This window comes from Gossypium arboreum, chromosome 10, assembly GCF_025698485.1.
Source record: "Gossypium arboreum isolate Shixiya-1 chromosome 10, ASM2569848v2, whole genome shotgun sequence".
Lineage (NCBI taxonomy): Eukaryota > Viridiplantae > Streptophyta > Magnoliopsida > Malvales > Malvaceae > Gossypium > Gossypium arboreum.
Genome location: NC_069079.1, coordinates 31,316,240 through 31,336,857, shown reverse-complemented (window position 1 = coordinate 31,336,857; position 20,618 = coordinate 31,316,240). Strand labels below are relative to the sequence as shown.

Here is a 20,618-nt window from a genome sequence, read left to right as displayed (position 1 = left end):
ACTGATAATTTTCGATACCTCAAGTTTTTGGCCGAGAAATAGTATGCCCATTTTGTATTGTTTTTCAAAGTGGTATCAATATCACTTAAGGAAAATATTCATACCTGGTTATCAGTATCGATGCATACGAATATTTTTATGAAATTTTTCTAATTGTTCGTTATGCATGATTCTGGCTGTTTGTATGATCGACTAACGAAAGATTTGTAGGTAAAAACAATAGTTAACCATTTGAATGTATTAAAACTTGATCAACTTAACAAAAGATGTTCGGTTTGCTTAAATCTAGCTTCCTGTTTAATGAAATTGAGATGAGATGGTGGTGTGGCATCCCGTATTCAGGCTTGGCAACCAAGCCGATTATAGGGTGTTATAAAACCCTAGTGTTCAAATGATGTCTATAGAAGTAAGGCGTAAAAAGTAAGTTTTAAGTGTGTGTAAAGTATAAGAATTTGACCAAGTATAAGAATTCTTTGAGCAAGCCTATAATGCCCCGGTTTTGGTGGCCACAAAGTGGGGCGTAGTTGTTGAAAAGTACAATTGGCGAATTAGTAATCACCCAAGTGCTCTTTCTTATCTATAATAGGGGTTTGGCACAGTTATGTGTTCAAGATATTGAGCGTTCCATGCCAAATAATTGTGATTTGATAGAAGAATGATGTGGTTAGGTAAATAGATACTGAAGGAATGAACCCACGTTAGAAATAGTACACCCTTTTTCCAGTGATATTGTATAAGTTAAGTTATAAGGTAAGTTGGTTAGGAACTAACTGAACGAGAACTAGGATAGTTAAAAGAGAAAGGGAAATTACTCAATTAGTTTCTTCAAAAGTTGTAGCCCCTTAATAAGACAAGGCAGTAGTGATGTGACATTTGTCAAGTTCCAATAAAGACTTTGACTATTTTAATAGGTCTTCAAGTCGAAATAAAGAGGGTTCTCTTCTTCTTTTTTGAAAATATTGAAATCTAAGGCTAAAGGAAAGGAGATGCATTTTTCTATTAGCTAGATCCAAAACTCTAGATTCTTCTAGAAATCTCTCCATGTCGAAGTGAGTTTTATGGCTCTAAATAGTAGATCTACATGAATGCCTGAAGAACTAAGAGTTTGTTTATGGATTATTTGTGTTTAAGATGATGGAAAGGTTATCTGAATGGATTTTTATGATGTTCTTTTGTTTTAAGAGGCAGTGGTTGTTGCAACTCCTGAAAGGATTTGGATTTCGAGCTCAAGCTACTATACATTCTTATCAGTTGTGTCCCTAAGTCGACTCTCGTATGTAAGATAGTATTTGCAGTGTTTCTATAGATAATGGTTAGATTATGAACACTAAATGAGTTATGCATGTATAGTTTGTGAGGAATCTAATAGGTTAAGCATGAGATTGATGTTCTAATGATGAAATAAATTGTATGAGTGCTTCTGGAATTATAAATAATTATATAATTATTTTAATTTATATATTATTTTTACCAAAAAATCCATTATAGATTCCATCAATTTTTGATGCAGTGGTAATCTCTTGGACATCACATTTTAGGGATCATGTGCTTATCAAATTGATGATATGATCCTAGAGGAACAAAATGAAATCATTGTCATTGTTGTTACTTCCACAACTATATCAAAATTTCTTGGTTTAGTAAACGCTAATAATAAATTTATTCCATATTTATTCAATTTTCTATTGCTTTCATTTATTGAAATTGACTACGACCTTTATAAAGGTAAGCACACAATATTCTTTACAATATCGACAAAGGTTTACAAGAAATCGAACATTCCTAAAAGATCTATACTATTAAAAAGGTATTTTTAAATATATTCCTTTAATTAAACATTCAAAAAAAATTAATGATAAATAATCACCACAATAATTGAAAATCCACAAGTTTTAATCCACATGCAATCTTTCATTTCTTTCATTCTACCTAGCGCAATTGAGGAACTCACAACACCCAAGAACACATCCCCTGCAAAAACATCATTCACTAATAGAGTATACATTGCACAATTGATCAATATTGTTCAATAAGGTTCTTCGGATGTATTTAATCTTATTGTATGTTTATAAGACAATATTTATTTTAACAAATACTACGTACTCCAATCTACATGTACATCATTATTAATTTTTGTGTATATTTTTTTAAATATATAACTATTGGAACCCACCATTCTTTGAAAAGTCAAATGGGGTGGGCACCGAAAGTAGAAAGTAATATTGGTTGGCAAGTTGGGTTAAAAGTTGGCATGGGATAATTGCAATTTTGGTCCCTAATTGTATAGGGACATTGCAAGTTGATCCTTGAACCTCAACTATAAATAGGCCTAACCATTTCTTACTTTCTTCATCCCATAATTGCCATTCTCTACTTAAGGCATTATTCTCTCTCTATTTGTAAATTTCACTTGTAATTTTGGAGTGAAATATATTTGGTAGTGCCCGAGGGCGTAGGCAAAATTTCTTTGAACCTCGTTAAAATTTCGTGTTCTTTATTATTTGTTTTGCATATTTTGTGAATGTGATTGTAGTGATTTATTGTGCTATTAAATTACGATAGAGGATATTCGGCTAGGAAAGACTTGGTATTTAAGTGATCTTCGTGATCTACCTCTCTTTCCTTGGAATTGAACTTGGTGTGATTTTTCAGTACAATAATTTTACTCTTTCACACGCTTCCGCGCAACAATAACAAATACGTAATTTCACATGTTCAACAACTATAACAACAGTTCATACGAAATATATCATTATACGAAATATAATTCTATATATGTATACTTATTAACAAATTATTTCCTTACTATTAAATTTCAAGTTTAAATTAAGTGTTAAAGAGTTGTCGAGGAGACCACTACTGACTTTTTGTGCTATTCGATGGAATTGTAAGTCAAATTCGAATTACACCGAAAACAATTGTGCAAAATTCAAGATAGGTTTTTCATTTTATTACACTTATTTAATTACTAGAATTTCCTTTTTTTTTCCTTAAGAAATATATATTATACAATTTACTAAATAAAGCGCTTTTGATGAAGCATGGAGCACGATATCTGACTATTCACGATCTGAAGACTATTCACGATATCTGGCACTATTTACGAATACTGAGACTGTTCACGATACATGAGTTGGGATTGAGGAGAAAATGGCGCAAGATCGTCATCGCAAGGACTCTCGTGACAAATGCAAAATTTGAAGTAGAGAAATTTGACGGTACCAATAATTTTGGTATGTGGCAATGTGAGATCTGGATGTCTTATGTCGCAAGAGCTAGATATAGCTCTTGAAGAAAAACCCGACAAGATGGATGACAAGGTGGGCCAAGATCAATAGACAGGCGTGTGGTACAATCCGCCTATGTTTGGCCAAAGAGCGAAGTACTCTGTCATGAGGGAGACATCGTGAAGAAGTTATGGGATACTTTGGAAGAAAAGTTTCTAACGAAAAGTCTTGAAAATAGGCTTTATATGAAAAAGAAACTTTATCGATTCACGTATGCACCGGTATGTCGATGAATGACCATGTGAACTCATTCAATAAAATTTTAGCAGACTTGCTAAATTTGGATGAGAAATTTGAAGATGAAGACAAGGCATTATTGTTGTTGAATTCCTTCCGATGAATATGATCATCTTACCACCACATTGCTTCATGGGAAGGACACGATCACATTTGATGCGATCAGTAGTGCGTTGTATAGATCTCGAGACTCGAAAGAAAGATAAAGAGATCACAGAGATACAACCGCAGAAGTCTTAACAAGAAGAGGTCGTTCACACAATGACAAATCTGGTAGAAGGGAAAGTCCAAAGGAGACCCATTAAAGATGAATGTGCCTTTTTCCGTGAAAAGGGCATTGGAAAGAGAATTGTCCTAAGCTACAAAAGGGCAAGGCTATTTCTAATGCATGTGTAGCGAGCATGATGAGGAGTCGACTTTAGCTTGGTTGGCATGGCAATGGCATGTCAAGCGGATGAGTGGATTTTGGATTCGGGATGTACTTACCATATGTGTCCTAATAAGGATTTGGTTTTCTAGTCTTAAAGAGCTAGAAGGTGGAATTGTTCTTATGGGCAATGATAGTGCTTGTAAGACAATGGGAGTGGGTACAGACCCAATTGAAGAATCACGACGGCTCAATCCAAGTCTTGACAGATGTTCGCTACGTACCTAGCACGAAGAAAATCTCATCTCATTAGGGCCCTAGAATCTAAAGGGCTCACAATCACTTTGAGAGATGGATTACTAAAAGTAGTAGTGGGCAATTGACGGTGATGAAAGGCACAAGAAGAAATAACTTGTATTTTTAAATGGAAGTACAGTTATTGGATCAACATCAACAATTTCTACAAAAATGTAGATTCAGAGGCTACCAGATTATGGCATATGCGATTGGGACATCTTTGGTGAAAAAGCTTTGCAGACATTGGCGAAGCAAGGCTTGTTGAAAGGTGCAAATTCTTGCAAAATGGAATTCGTGAACATTGTGTTCGGGCAAGCGAAGAGGGTAAAATTTGGTCCAACAATTCACAATCTGAAAGGAATTCGGACTACGTTCACAAGTGATGTGTGGGACCTACCAAAGTAGCTTCTTTGGGAGGTATGCACTATTTTGTTACTTTTGTTGATGATTATTCAAGAAAAGTATGGGTGTATCTAATGAAAAGAAAAAGTGAAGTTTTGGATGCATTTCTGAAATGGAAGAAGATGGTGGAGACTCAGACTGGTCGAAAGGTCAAACGACTTCGATCAGATAATGGTACTGAGTACAAAAACGATCCATTTCTACAAGTATGCCAAGATGAGGGCATTGTGCGACACTTCACATTCGGGATACACCATGCAGAATGGGGTGGCAGAGCATGAATCGAACTATCTTGGAGAAAGTTCGATGTATGTTGTCCAATCTTGGATTGGACAAAGAATTTTAATGAGGCGATTACATATCGTGCCATCTAATTAACCGCTTGCCATCGCCTTCAATAAATGGAAAAACTCCTATGGAGATGTGGACTGTAATCACATCGATTATGATTCTTTACATGTATTTGGTTCCACCTGCATATTATCATGTAAAGAATCTAAGTTAGACCCAAGAGCAAAGAAAGCATTATTCTTGGGTATAAGCGATGGAGTAAAAGGATACCGTCTCGGTGTCCTAATACAAGGAAAATTGTTTTCGATGAGAGATGTGACTTTTGATGAATCAACCATGTTGAAGTACAAGGATTCACAAAGGATGACAAAACCAGTAGTACTTTGCGGCGGTGGAGCTTGAAAAGGTTAACGATGATCCAACTAATATTGGAGGGACAAATGATGAAGAGGTTCCTACCCAAGAACCTCTACAAGACAACAAGATTCAATTGCATATAGAAGGCCAAGAAGAGATTAAGTAAGCCCGCCGCTTTGATGATATAGTGGCCTATGCACTTCCAATTGCAGATGATGATGTTCCTTCTACTTACGAAGCGATAAGTAACCACGATGGTGTAAAGTGGAAGCAAGCAATGAATGAAGAAATGCGTCTCTTCATAAAAATAAGACACAGGAGTTGGTGACACTACCCAAGGAAAGAAGGCAATTGGATGCAAATGGGTATATGCAAAGAAGGAAGGATTTCTGATAAAATTGAAATTGATACAAGGCTAGATTGGTAGCAAAGGGTTACGCTCGAGAAAGAAGGAATAGATTACAATGAAGTGTTTTCTCCAGTTGTAAAGCATTCGTCTATTCGGATTTTGCTAGCCTTGGTTGCGCAATATGATCTTGAACTAGTTCAGTTTGATGTGAAGATCACGTTTTACGGTGATTTGGAAGAGAAATCTATATGACTCACCGGATGGATTCAAGGTTCTTGGAAAAGAAAATTGGGTTTGCAACCGACAAAGTCGCTTTATGGATTGAAGCAATCTCCGAGGCGATGGTACAAGCGATTTGATCAGTTCATGAAAGGGCAAAGGTACACAAGAAGTAAATTTGATCATTGCGTGTATTTTCGAAGCTATAAGAAGAAACTTTCATATACTTGCTCTTATATGTTGATGATATGCTAATAGCATCTAAGAGCAAAGTTGAGATTGAAAGATTGAAGACTCAACTCAATCTCGAGTTTGAGATGAAAGATCTAGGAGAAGCTAAAAGATTCTCGGCATGGAAATATGGAGAGATAGAGCTCATAATAGAGTTAGCTTGTCTCGTAAAAAGATTTGAAAAAGGTACTACTGCTAGTTTGGCATGAACGAGCGGACAAAACACTGTAAGTACCCGTTGGCTTCTCATTTCAAGCTTTCGCACAACTATCTCCTTCGACGAATACGGAACGAGAATACATGTTGCAAGTTCCGTATTCTAATGCAAAGGTAGCTTGATGTATGCAATGGTGTGTACAAGACCCGACATTTCACGAAAAGTTAGTATAGTGAGCGGTATATGCATAATCTCGAAAAGGAAATTGGCAAGTCGTGAAATGGATTCTACGGTATATTCGTAAGACCGTGGATGTTGGATTCTTGTTCAAGCGAGGATAATACACTTAGTAAAGGTGTTATTGGGTACGTTGATTACGACTATGCGGTGATTTGGACAAGCGAAGATCAACCACCGGTTATGTGTTTACACTTATTTGGAGGACCAATAAGTTGGAAGTCTACACTACGATCTCTGATTGCATTGTCAACCACGAAGCCGAGTACATGGCAGTATGAGAGGCTATAAACGAGGCTATTTGGTTACAAGGTATGGCTAAAACCTTGGGGTTGGTTCAGAGCATATTAACGTGTATTGTGATAGTCAAACCGCTATTCATTTAGCAAAGAATCAAGTCTATCATGCATTACAAAACATATCGACGCACGATTCCATTTTAAAGGGAAATTATTGAAGAGGGAAAATTTGTCTTCGAAGATCAAGACTGCAGATAATCCCGCAGATATGATGACCAAGGTGGTATGACAACCAAGTTCAAACATTGTTTGAACTTGATTAATATCTGCAAGTTTAACAGTTGAAGAAGGCACTATCAAGTATTGTTGTCAAAAGCGAGAAGAATTGTGTGAAGATAAGATTATCCTAATCAAATCTTCAAGGTGGAGATTATTGGAACCCACCATTCTTTGAAAAGTCAAATGGGTGGGCACGAAAGTAGAAAGTAATATTGGTTGGCAAGTTGGGTTAAAAGTTGGCATGGGATAATTGCAATTTTGGTCCCTAATTGTATAGGGACATTGCAAGTTGATCCTTGAACCTCAACTATAAATAGGCCTAACCATTTCTTACTTTCTTCATCCCATAATTGCCATTCTCTACTTAAGGCATTATTCTCTCTCTCTATTTGTAAATTTCACTTGTAATTTTTGGAGTGAAATATATTTGGTAGTGCCCGAGGACGTAGGCAAAATTTGCTGAACCTCGTTAAAATTCTGGTGTTCTTTATTATTTGTTTTGCATATTTTGTGAATGTGATTGTAGTGATTTATTGTGCTATTAAATTACGATAGAGGGATATTCTGGCTAGGAAAGACTTGGTATTTAAGTGATCTTCGTGATCTACCTCTCTTTCCTTGGAATTGAACTTGGTGTGATTTTTCAGTACAATAATTTTACTCTTTCACACGCTTCCGCGCAACAATAACAAATACGTAATTTCACATGTTCAACAACTATAACAACAGTTCATACGAAATATATCATTATACAGAAATATAATTCTATATATGTATACTTATTAACAAATTATTTCCTTACTATTAAATTTCAAGTTTAAATTAAGTGTTAAAGAGTTGTCGAGGAGACCACTACAGCTTTTTTGTGCTATTCGATGGAATTGTAAGTCAAATTCTGAATTACACCAGAAAACAATTGTGCAAAATTCAGTATAGGTTTTTCATTTTTATTACACTTATTTAATTACTAGAATTTCCTTTTTTTTTTTCCTTAAGAAATATATATTATACAATTTACTAAATAAAACTGCTTTTGACAGAAGCATGGAGCCACCAAACTGGAAAAGATTCTTGATTAGTTATCTTTTCGAACTTATATTTTTCAAGTGCAATTAATTGATTTCAACTTCAGACTTCACTATATGACAGATTCATGAAGTTGATTATAAAGATGAATCAAATTTTGTTCTCGCAAGCATTAAGAAGGTACATTAGGAAGTTTGTTTAACAAGTCCATATTAATTCACAAAATTATGCAGTTAAACATAATCGAATTTATTTTCTAGCTTCTCAATAGTTCTATTGTCCATGGATCTTCTTACGGCAAGGGAAAGGGGAAAATTGATGAAGATAATGATGGATATGCAAGATATAAAGGAAAGAGGAAGATGTTTGATGAAAATACACAAGATGAATATACTACCCCATCTAAATGACATAAAGGAATTAAGATGTGTGTATAATCACACCTTCTACACTTTTAATTGACTATTAAAATATTTTTGAAGCAAAATATTAATGTTCTACATATTATCTTGCAGATCCGAACCTCAATTTATCAGGAGTGAGCAGTTCAGTCCATTTTTTTCCCACCAAATATACAATCATTCTTAACATACGTTGCCTCAAATTTAAACTTTTCCATATTTAGTGACACTTTTAGATTCATTATATTATTATTGTTTTTTTTTACATTAAAACCTAAGTAAAATATACAATTTTATTCGTAATGATATATATATTTATAATATATTGTGAATTTTAAAATTATAATCTATTAAAAATTCTAATTATTATTATATAAGACACGAAATTTTAAAATAATAAATCTTTCGTACATCGCACAGATTATATATTAAATGTGAAATTTCAATCAAATGGGGTTAGAGAGTATATAATATTTCCAATTATCCATATTTGTATCCAAATGCTTATGTAAATTACAAAATTGTACATTCTTCTTCCCCATTTCAAGCTGTAATTTTCGTTGCAGTCTTTTGAGTATCCAATTTAAAGTTTGTTTATCATTTAAAGTTAGGATTGGTTTAGTGTTTTAGCATTTTTGATGGGTTGGAGAAGTAGTTGTGTAAGGTGGTTCTTATGATGCAGAAGTGGAGTGAGGAGCGATAGAGATGAAGAAGGAGAAAGGGATGGGTGGTTGGTTCTTATGGTGAGTGTTAAGAGTTGATAAGGATTGATGGTTTTTATGTTGCAAATAAAAAAAAAAGGTTTTGGATTAATTATAGAAAAGTCCATAGCTTTAGTCAAAGGTATAAAAAAAAATGTTACGTCAACGATTAATGAAATATTAACGGCGGTGATCAATTCGAGTAATTATTTTAATTAAAATGACTAAATTGACAAAAGAATAAAATGGCCAAAATAAAAACGATGTTATTTTAGAATGACTTGCGGTACAATTTATTTTTTTTTAAAAAAAATTGGCTTTTTGTTGCTTGCATCTACTACCGTAGTTGCTTTCCTTCTTCTCTTCATCTCTACTTTCGTCTCTATTTTGCTCCTCCTTCCATGGCCACATGCCTCCAATCTCCTTGTTTTTTTCCTTCCATTGGCTTTTTATTCAGTGTCAAAGGAGTGTTGGAAGAATTTTGACAAGTAGTAGCAACATAGACTAAGCTACTTGAGTTAATACTTTTGGATGCATTTTGATATCTATTAGAGTTGTGTGACTCGAATTCATATTAAAGATATAAAATATAATGGTAAAATAAGAGAATCTATATACGAAGCATACTGCACAAGTAGAATCCGTATAAAACTACAATTATAAAACTACAATTCTTCTATTTGGCATTGATTAGAATAAGATTTTTCAACATTTAAATAGATGTAGTTGAAACTCTTTTTGTAATCATTTATTTTTCAACATTAGTAAATTTTTTCTCCCCTACCCGTATTTTTTTCCCGAAAATATTTCCACGTAAAATCGGTGTGTTTTATTTTTCTTTTCTCATTGTTTTGCGATTGTTTCTATTTTCATTATCAACGTTAATTTTAACAATATCTTTTTTATTAATTTATTTAATAGGATAAAAAAATTTAAAGGTAGAAAAATAATAATAATTTCTTTTCCATCTATTGCTTCATATAGTTAAAAGAAGAGATGAATGAAAATGAAACTTAAAATATTATATATATATATATATATATATATATATAATTTTGAACTATCATACACTCCTTTTGAATTGGTTTTTAATTTATTAGGATAAAAATGTTCATCTCTATTTTTTTTTCAGTTTTACTTCTTATCAAGTACATTCAAAATTTATTTTATTTTCACCATTTTACTCTCTCATTCTATTCTTCCACTATTCCACTCAACCAAGCACACCTTTAGTCCTTGAATTTGGATTTTTTTCTCAACTCATCACTGAATTTTTTGGTCCACATTATTTCGAAACTTGGCAACTTTTTCCAATTTGATATCTCAACTTAAATTTCATTAAGGTGTGATGATGTGGCATTCTCTTAAAATGTCACATCATCACCTGAAAATTTTTATTTTTTAAATCTAGAAATACAAAAAAATTAAAAATATAAAGAAATTTTTTAAAAATTTCAAGGGATGATGTAGCTCAATTTCATAGTGTCACATCAGGACATTTTAATGAAATTCAAGTTTAGGAATCAAATTGGGAAAAAAAACTATCAAATTTCAAGATTAATGTGAACACAAAAAAGTTTAGGGATTAAAGTGATTTTTTTTCAAATTCAAAGACTAAATGTTGCTTTATTCCGATAAAAAAATTAAAACGATCAAGGTTGAAGATGATGAAAAATCAACTAGGAATGTACTTGGAAGATCCTTTTATTATAGAGACCAGATCAAATTAGTCTTTCTATTATTAAATTAATCAATTTAGTCATTGTACTATTAAAAAAATCGAATAAGCTCAAAGTTCAACAGTGTTCACATTTAATATTTAAAAAGGTCATTTATAATTCAACGGACTTATATTTTGAAAGTTTTTTTATGATTATGTAGATGACATATTTTATTTGGAGTTGGATTATAAATAAAATAATTATTTTAATGTCATTTTCAAAACAGTAAATATTAACATTGTTTCAATTTGATCTTATTTGATTTTTTAAATAATATAAGATTAAATTTATCACTAATAATAAAAGGATTAATTTAATCAAATCTTTATAATAAAAGTACTTTATAGTAGAGGTGATCATGGGCGGGCGGGCGGGTTCGGCCGGACCCAAATAAAATTTTAGGCCCGTCTACTAGGCCCGGCCCGAAATATGGGCCTAAAATTTTACCCAAGCCCGACCCGAAATAAAATTACTAAGCCCGAGCCCGGCCCGGCCCGGCCCATATTAATTTTTTTCTTATTTCATTAAATAAAAAATTTAAAAATATAATAAATCAAATATATTTAAAACATAAAATAAATATTAAAACAAATAAAAATAATACTAAAACAATTCTTAAAACAATACACAAATTAACAATATAATAAAAATAGTTATATTAAAAATTTAAAATAATTAAAATAAAATAAAATATATATATTAATATATAATTGGGCGGGCAGGCCCGGCCAAAAACTCTTACCGAGGCCGGCCCATTTTTAAACGGGCCTCGTTTTTTTGCCCAAGCCCATTTTTCGGGCCTATATTTTTACCCAAACCCTCCCATTTTTTGGGCGGGCCTTCGGTTCGGGCCGGGTCGCCCAACCCATGATCAGCTCTACTTTATAGGGACAGGTGTGATTCCCCCTGAAAGTAGTAGGGGGTTCCTGTGTTGGAGAGCTTCTTGGGACTAGTTACGTATTGGCTTTGGCCTTACAAAATGTGTGTATAAGCAATAAGTAATATTGAACTCTAATCAGTTGTCTTATCAAATATCTCTTCCTCGTATCACAAAAATAATACACCTCACACTATCAATCATCGAGGAGGTTCCAGACTCACCATTTTGATAATAGCCATTTCGAAAAGCCAAAGCATCAAAACCACACACAATGAACCAACCCCAGCACCGAAGATATTAAATGAGAAAAAGGAAAGAAAGCAACACCTTGAGACTGACCTGCTAAACAACAATACCCTTGATGATGCTAGAGAAATACAAATATGCAAACCCATGTATAGCTTTACCTTATGAAAAATTAAATAATTTTCATTCAATGGAAAGGGTCTCTTTAATAATTTTATACTTTACAAATATGTATTAGATGATGATTTTTTTTAAGAAATACCATGATGTTTGTAGAATAATCTCAAAAAAATAATAATAATGAAACCGAGAAGAATTTTAGAACAAATTAAAGATATATCATATTAATTAAAGTGTTGAAAATAGTATCTCAATCTAATTATCAAGTTAACATGATGATGAACTTTAGTAAATTAAGAAAATACTACCAAAACCCTAAAAGACCATTTGCACTAGTGATATATAAAAGTTAAGTCTCAAATGAATTATTCTTTTATTATTTCAAATTCTAATTTTACAAATACTATCTTGTACTTTATTATAATAAGACTCTACAAAAATAATTCTTAATAGATCTTATAGCATCTGTAATTGATAATTTATATATCTGCCAAAATATGACGAAATTTTTTTAAAAAAATTAAAACTAAAATCATTCGGCCTTTAGAAAAACAGAATATACGAAATAAAAACCACAAAAATATAAATTAAAAATAAAAGTAAAAGAATGGCCCACCAAAAAAACAAAAATTCAATTTCAAAAAGTTAAAACGCTAGGATTGTTGTTTCTTATGAAGAAAAGGAGATGGAACAATACATTTTAGAAGAAATAAAGACGAGTAAATAATTTTTGACACGTCTTGATGGTACCCACAAAGCTAGCTTGTTTCCTCATGGGGAAAGATCTCTACTTTTAAGTTCTATGTACCCCTTTGTTTTTTTGCATTTCTTTACATTAAGAATGGTTAAATTATAATTTTCATCTCCACTTTTAAGTTCTATGTACCCCTTTGTTTTTTTGCTTTTCTTTACATTTTAATTTTAATTTTAGCCCTCTAATATATTTAAATTTAAATTTTAATCTTTATATTTTTATTTTAATATAAATTAATCTCTATATTGTTGAAATTATTTTTTTGAAAAAAGAAGGTTGACTTTTATTTTGAAAATGAAAATGAAAAAAAGAGAATCGCCACCAATCTTTTTTTTATGAGGTGTGATCGGGTCACCTTATGATTGATCATTTTAATAAAGCTTTTTGATTTACTAAAACAATAATTTTGGTCTACAAAAATCGAGAAAACGGGTTCTGAAATCAGTTACGTACGAGGAAGGATTAGCACTCTCATAACGCCCAAAATTGGTACCTAATTGATTAATTAATGCCTTAACGTCGAAAGTTGAAAACTCGAAAAGAATTTAAGATACGATCCTCTCTTTTTATTAATGTTGATTAAAAATACTTGGATAAATTGAAATGAGTGTTAAAGGCCCTTTCGCCTCGAGATAACAAAATGTTGCATCCCGTAAGTTAGGATGCGACATTTGAACACTCGAAAATGAGCTTGCCTATTAATCGTTTTATTTTAAAAATTGTATTTTGATTTTAAAAGGATATTCAATTGTTTAGATCCAACGAGAAAAATCGAGACCCCGTAAGTTAGGGCACGACCTTCTCAAATTTCTAAACGCGGAATATTGCTTTTATTTTTAAAATCGTACTTTGTTTTTTTTAATGGATATTCAGTTATTTTAGGTTCGACGAGAAAATCGAAACCCCGTAAGTTAGGGTACAATTTCTCGTTTTTCTAAAACGCTAAGCATTGCCTATTTTCAAAAATTTCTCTTTTATGGATTTGGGTAAAAATTAACGCAATATTTAAAATAGGGTATTTGGATAAAATATTTTATCGATGCATGACAACCGAATGAAAATATTGATAAACGAATCTTTATTCACAATGACAATAATCATACAATATACTTTAATACAACCAACGAAAAATAAAATAATCCACAAGTTGTTTTGATGATAGCAAAATAGAATAGACACAAAATAAGACAAAATCAAAAAAATTATATACAAGATGGAAGTATACACTAAAAGATTATTAAAAAATAATTTATAAAAGATTAAAAAGGCAAGTTAAAGGACAAATGTATAAATAAAATAAATGTACAAACGGAATAAAAGGTTTATAAAAATATTAAAGAAAGCAAGTTAAAATATAAATAAAATTAGGGAACAATTTGTAAATAAATACATAAATAATAATATTGGATAGTAAAAAGATACATACTCAACAAAAATAAAATAAACAAAGAATAAATAAATAATGAATTGGCAAATAAATAAATAGATTTATTAAAAAAGGACTTAATCATTACTCTAATAAAATTTAAAGGATAAATTAAGAATAAAATGAATAACGGACTAAAATGAAGAGCGTAAAAACACACGAGGACTAAATGGGCAAATACCCCAACATGCGAACACGCATCCTTTCTCCAAAAGATCAATGTGCTGAGGACGAAATTGAATCACACAAAAAATTAAGCTGTTGAATTTGTAAAAATAAAAAAGAAGGAAAGGGAATTAGATTGTAACACGCCAGAAATACAAAAGGATTAAAAGGACAAAAAACCTTTTAACAGAAACACGCGGATCCTCAGGTGTCGGGTCGGGTCACGCGCGGGTCATGGTGTAAAACGACGCTATTTTGGGGCTATTGAACTCAACCCCAAACGAAGTCGTTCTGTGGTCTTATAAAAGTGAATTTTTTTAAAAAAACAAAAGCTTTCAAAAACCCTTTTTCTCTCCACGCTCTCAAGCCTCTTCCCATAAACCCAACTAGGACGCCGGCGAGCTCGCGCAATGGCTCCGCCGTAGCTCCGCCATGTCAAAAAGTAAAAATTTTTAAAAATCCCCTTTTTCTTAAATACCAACCCGATTTGGGTGTTTTTAAACTAAAAATAAAGATGAAAAGAGAAGGGAAAATGAAAGTGCCTCTCGACCCCCTTTTTTTCTTGTATGCCCCATTTGAAACCCAAACAAAACTCCAAAGAGTTTCTAGGGTTTCCACGACGGAGGAAAACTCTGATGGTGGCCGAGAACGTAGGAAAATAGGTGAGTCTCTCCCCCCTTTTTATTTCTTTTATAAAGTATGTGATTAAAAAAAACAAAAATAGAGAAAATGAATCACCTTCACCTTTTAATTTCTTTTCTATTTTTCTTTTGGATTGCTATACTCGTCTATCAGTGTGTAAAAAAAATACAAAAATCTTATGTGGCTTTTATAGCCGAATACAAATTTTGTTCTCTTTTTTGTTTTGGTATTTTGTTATTTTCTTGTTGTCTCTGTCTGTTGTCATCTGATTTGCAGGTACTATGCCAACTATGGCATACGGAAGAGGTGACGTGGCGTGGTGGTCGTGGCTGTGGGCGCACGGAGGTTGTACGTGGGGGTGTTGGCTACGGCACAAGGGCTAGGATTTACTGCAAACATGGTTTAGGTTTTGGGCCTTTTTGGGCTTAGGGTTTAGTGTTTGGGTTTTGAATTTAGGTTATAATTGGGCTAATTTGGGTCTGATGTACTGGACTATTAATATTTGTTGTAAATAAGTTGTAATATTTGGACTGCTTTAATTTGTATGGATTTGGATTTATTTATTTGGGTTTTATTCTATAAATTGGGTCAGGCCAAAATTGGCCTATTACAGCTGTCCCTCTTTGCTCGTTGTCGTGTAACAGGAGTGGAGCACAGACTATAAAAGGGCCAATTTTACCTGGACCTGCTAAGTCTTGACTTTTTGGTGCTCCTTTTCTTCAATTAGTCTCGTTCTAATCCACTAAAACTTCAGGGAGATGAGACTTGTAGCTTCACTTTACTCCAAAGTAATTTCAGGGAGAAGGGATTTGTAGCTTCGATCTACTTCGCTAAAACTTCAAAGAGTAAGAATTGGTAGTTTCAATCGCTCCACTGCAACTTCGGGGAGATAAGGTTTGTATTTTTATCCTACTCCACTATAACTTCAGAGAGATGAGGATTGTGGCTTTGATCTACTCCAATGTAATTTTAGGGAGAAGAGATTTGTAGCTTCGATCTACTCTGCTGGAATTCAAAAGAGGTAAGAATTGGTAGTTTCAACCTGCTCCACTGCAACTTCAGGGAGATAAGGTTGGTGGCTTCAATTTTCTTCACTGCAACTTCAGGAAGATAAGGTCCGCCATAATTTGTAGCTTTAATTTGTTCCACTGCAACTTTAGGGAAATAAGATTCGCTATCTTTAGTCTGCTCCGCTGCAACTTTAGGGAGATAAGACTTGTGGCTTTAATTTGATCCACTGCAACCTGAAGGAGATAAGATTTGCCATGATGACTTAATCCGACCTACTGTAATTTTAGAGGTATAGGATTTGTGGTTTCACTGGTCTATTACACCGTTCTCTGGGGAACAGGGCCTGTAAAATCTGTTTGATGGGCCTATGCTTATGCCAAATGATTAGGATGCTATGATCAAAATGAATCGAATGCTCCTAACTAGATGTGTATGAATAATGAATACAGAATGTCATGAGGATAGTCCCTTTTTTTAATATTTGGGTTGTCATTGCTCGTCGTTCGTCAAAGATATATCACTGATACGCTACTGTGCCTTCTTACTCAATTGGTATATTTGACAGAAGATTTGAAAAGATAGTCGTAATTTGGACTATCCTTCTTCCAATGTTTTCAATTTTTAAATTTGGGTTAGTTTTGACTAGTGCTTCTATTTCAAGTTCTTGTACCATTTAAAAACTTTTCAGAGTAATATGCAGAACTTCTTTTATGTAAATATTATAAGTCCAATGATAATTATTTCAATGAAAAATGCTTGAAAAAACTATCACAATGAACAAGATAGAATTTTATTCAGAAAAAGACTTGAAGTGGACAGATTAATCAAGATAGCAAATTTTGCTAAAGTACAAAATGCATAAAATGAAAACAGATGCCCAGATATAGCAGCATAAGCTTCTCTCTGTTCAAACTTTTGGAAGACCATTTCGAGCTAGATATGTGATTAGGATATCTAAAGTATTTGTTGATGCCCCAAGATTAATGCTCATCTTTCTTGTTAATTTAGAAAGGACAAGACTATCATATGCCCTATTTTTGAATTTTGAGCCATCTGTATTCCGGTTTTCAACTCAAAACCCCTTTGGTCTCAAAGCACCCTTTGCGGGTTTTCACCTTGGCCTCTCCCTTTTAGGTGAAATACTTCTTAACGACATCCAAGTTCACAGGATTGGGCAAGTTTTTCTATCCATCTCAGCTAGAATTAATGTTCTTCCGGAAAAGGCTTTCTTTACCACATAAGGTCCTTCCCAGTTTAGCATCCATTTTCCTCTAAAATCCTTTTGTATTGGAAGGATCTTTTTCAAAACTAGATCTCTCTCGTGGAATTCTCTAGGGCAAACCTTTTTGTCATAAGCTTGCATTATTTGTTTTTAGTACATTTGACCATGACAGATAGCTCTTAGCCTCTTTTCTTCAATCAAATTCGACTGATTGTATCGAGACTGGATCTATTCTACTTCATCCAATTTCACTTCCGAAAAAACTCTGAGGGAAGGAATCTCGACCTCGATGGATAAAACTGCCTCCATTCTATAAATCAATGAGAAAAGAGTTGTCTTGGTAGAGGTCCTGAAAGACGTTTGATAAGTGTAGAGGGTGAATGGTAGCTTCTCATGCCAATCTCTATAAGTTTCAGTCATCTTCCCCACAATCTTCTTAATGTTCTTATTGGCTGCTTCCACCGCGCCATTCATTTATGGGCGATACGGTGACAAGTTGTGGTGTTTGATCTTGAACTGGTTACAAACCTCCGCTATTGTGCTGTTGTTTAAATTCAGAGCATTATTTGATATGATCATTTCTAGCATTCCATATCGACATATTATCTCTTTCTTTAAGAACTTGCTGACTACCGACTTTGTGGAACTGTCATATGAAGTGGCTTCTACCCATTTGGTAAAGTAATCAATGACCACGAAGATGAAACGATGCCCATTGGAAGCTTTTGGTGATATTGGCCCAATCACATCCATGCCCCACATTGAGAAAGGCTATGAAGAAGTCATAACATGAAGAGTTGAAGGAGGCACATGAATCTTGTCTCCATAGATTTGGCACTTATGACACTTTTAGTGTAGTTCATACAATCCTCTTCCATGGTGGACCACTAATAACCAAATCTCATAATTTCCTGGCCATTGTAAAGCTATTAACGTGTCCCACAGACGCCCTCATGGACTTCTTCCAAGATTTTCTTAGCCTCTACAGTGTCCACACATCTCAATAGCACTTGATCCTTTCTTCTTTTTTATAGGATGTCCCCATCCAAGATATAGTCAATGGCCAATCTTCTCAACGTCCTTTTATCATTCTCGGTTGCTTGGTCCGGGTACTCACGATTCCTCACATATTGCAATATATTGTGATACCAAGGGTGACCATCTTTTTCCTCTTCTTCATCAATGTTGCAGAAATGAGCCGGAGCCTTATAAATTCTCATTTGAATAGGCTTCATGCCTTCTTGTTTGTTTACTTTGATCATAGAAGCTAAGGTAGCCAACACGTCAGTCATCTGGTTTTCATTTCATGAGAGGTAGCAGAAGTGATGTCATCAAACTCTTCCATTAACTCCAAAACTATTTTTCGATAATTGATTAATTTGGGATCTCTTGTCTCCCATTCGCCTTTAAAATGATAGATTACTAGTGTAGAATCCCCATATACCTCTAGCACTTTGATCTTTCGTTCTATGGTTACACGGATACCTATGATACATACTTCGTACTCTGCCATATTATTTGTGTAATCAAAATTCAATTTGCTGGTGAAGGGATAATGATCTCCGTTTAGGGACACCAAGACTGTCCCGATTCCATTATCTATTGCATTTAAGGCTCCATCAAAATTTAACTTCCAAGTGTGGTTTTTCTGAGAGTCATTTTCAGTGGCTGCAACGTACATCAAGTCTTCGTCAGGGAAATCAAAATTTAAGGGTTCGTAATCTTCTAAGGCTCTATTGGCTAGAAAATCTACTACCGTACTTCCTTTTACAGCTTTATAGTTCACATAAACTATGTCAAATTCAGAAAGCAGAATTTTTCATTGAGTCATTCTTCCATTCAAAGCTGTTGACTCCATCATATACTTTAGAGGATCCAGTTTCGAGATGATCCAAGTGGTGTGATACAGCATATATTGTATTAGCCTTCGAGTTGTCCAAACCAAAGCACAACAAAACTTCTCAATTGGTGAGTACCTTGTCTCACATTCAGTCAACTTTTTACTAGGATAGTAGATAGCTCTTTTTTTCCTTCCCAACTCATCATGCTGGCCGAGTACGTATCCCATGGAATTCTCAAATACTGCCAGATACAGGATCAATGGCTTATTTGGGTTGGGTGGCATCAGCACTGGGGCATTGGACAAGTACTATTTGACCTTGTCGAATGTCTTTTGGTATTCTTCGTCCCATACACCTGGGTTGTGTTTCTTAAGGAAACGGAAAATGGGGTCATATTTCTAGGTTAGTTGTGAAATAAATCGAGCTATGTAATTTAGTCTTCTTAAGAATCCTCAAAATTCTTTTTGAGTACGTGGTGGAGGCAACTCTTGTATGGCTTTGACTTTATCGGGGTCGATCTCGATCCCTTTCTCACTAACCACAAATCCTAGCAGCTTTTCAGACCTGGCTCCAAAGGTACATTTTATTGGATTGAGTTCTAGCTGAAACTTTCTCAATCTTAAGAATAATTTCCTCGGGGCTTGTACATGCTCCTTCTCTGTTCGAGACTTTGCAATCATATCATCAACATAAACTTCGATTTCTTTATGCATCATGTCATGGAAGAGGGTTACTATGGCCCTTTGATATGTTGCTTCTGCATTTTTCAGTCCAAATGGCATCACCTTGTAGCAAAATGTTCCCTACACAGTTACAAATGTGGTCTTCTCCATGTCTTCAGGATGCATCTTTATTTGATTGTATCCTGAGAAACCATCCATATAGAAGAATAGTGAGCAACCCGCTGTGTTGTCCACCAAGGTATCAATGTGAGGCAGTGGGAAGTTATCTTTTGGTTTGGCTTTATTCAAATCTCTATAGTCTATACACATTCGTTCTTTTCTATCCTTTTTAGGGATGGGGACGATGTTGGCTACCCATTCTGAGTATTTGACCATCTTTAGAAATTTGACATCGAACTACTTTTTAACCTCTTTTTTTTTTTTTCAACAAGACATCGGGCATCATCTTTCAGAGTTGTTGCTGAACTGGCTTATATTCTTCCTTTATGGGGAGTCTATGTACCACGATATCAGTGTTCAACCCAGGCATGTCTTGGTATGACCATGCGAAGACATCCTTGAATTCTTGAAATAACTCAATAAGGTCTCGTTTCATTTCTGCAGTGATACCAGCTTCGATTTTCACTTTTTTCTCTTCTCTTAAACTCACGATTTCTACTGAATCCTTGTGAAGTAAGATTTTTTTCTCACCTTATTCTACCATCCTCAACAAATCAGGAGATAGGTCACAATCTAGGTCATCTTCAAAACCCTGTGAATCATCTATAAATATATCTCACTCAAAAGAAAACTCTGAGTCATTAGCATCGTCGCTCATATCATTGATATCT

The 20,618-nt window shown here is 33.9% G+C and overlaps 1 protein-coding gene across 1 annotated transcript; it reads right to left on the bottom strand.

Moving 5' to 3' along the window:
• Positions 1–18,292: 18,292 nt before the first annotated feature.
• Positions 18,293–19,389, bottom strand: LOC108487716 (uncharacterized). The gene is made up of 3 exons (XM_017792085.1): positions 19,251–19,389; positions 18,763–19,055; positions 18,293–18,556 (listed from the first exon to the last, which is right to left on the bottom strand). Exons 1-3 carry the CDS (start codon positions 19,387–19,389, stop codon positions 18,293–18,295), a joined length of 696 nt encoding a protein of 231 aa, XP_017647574.1.
• Between the last annotated feature and the right edge of the window lie 1,229 nt (positions 19,390–20,618).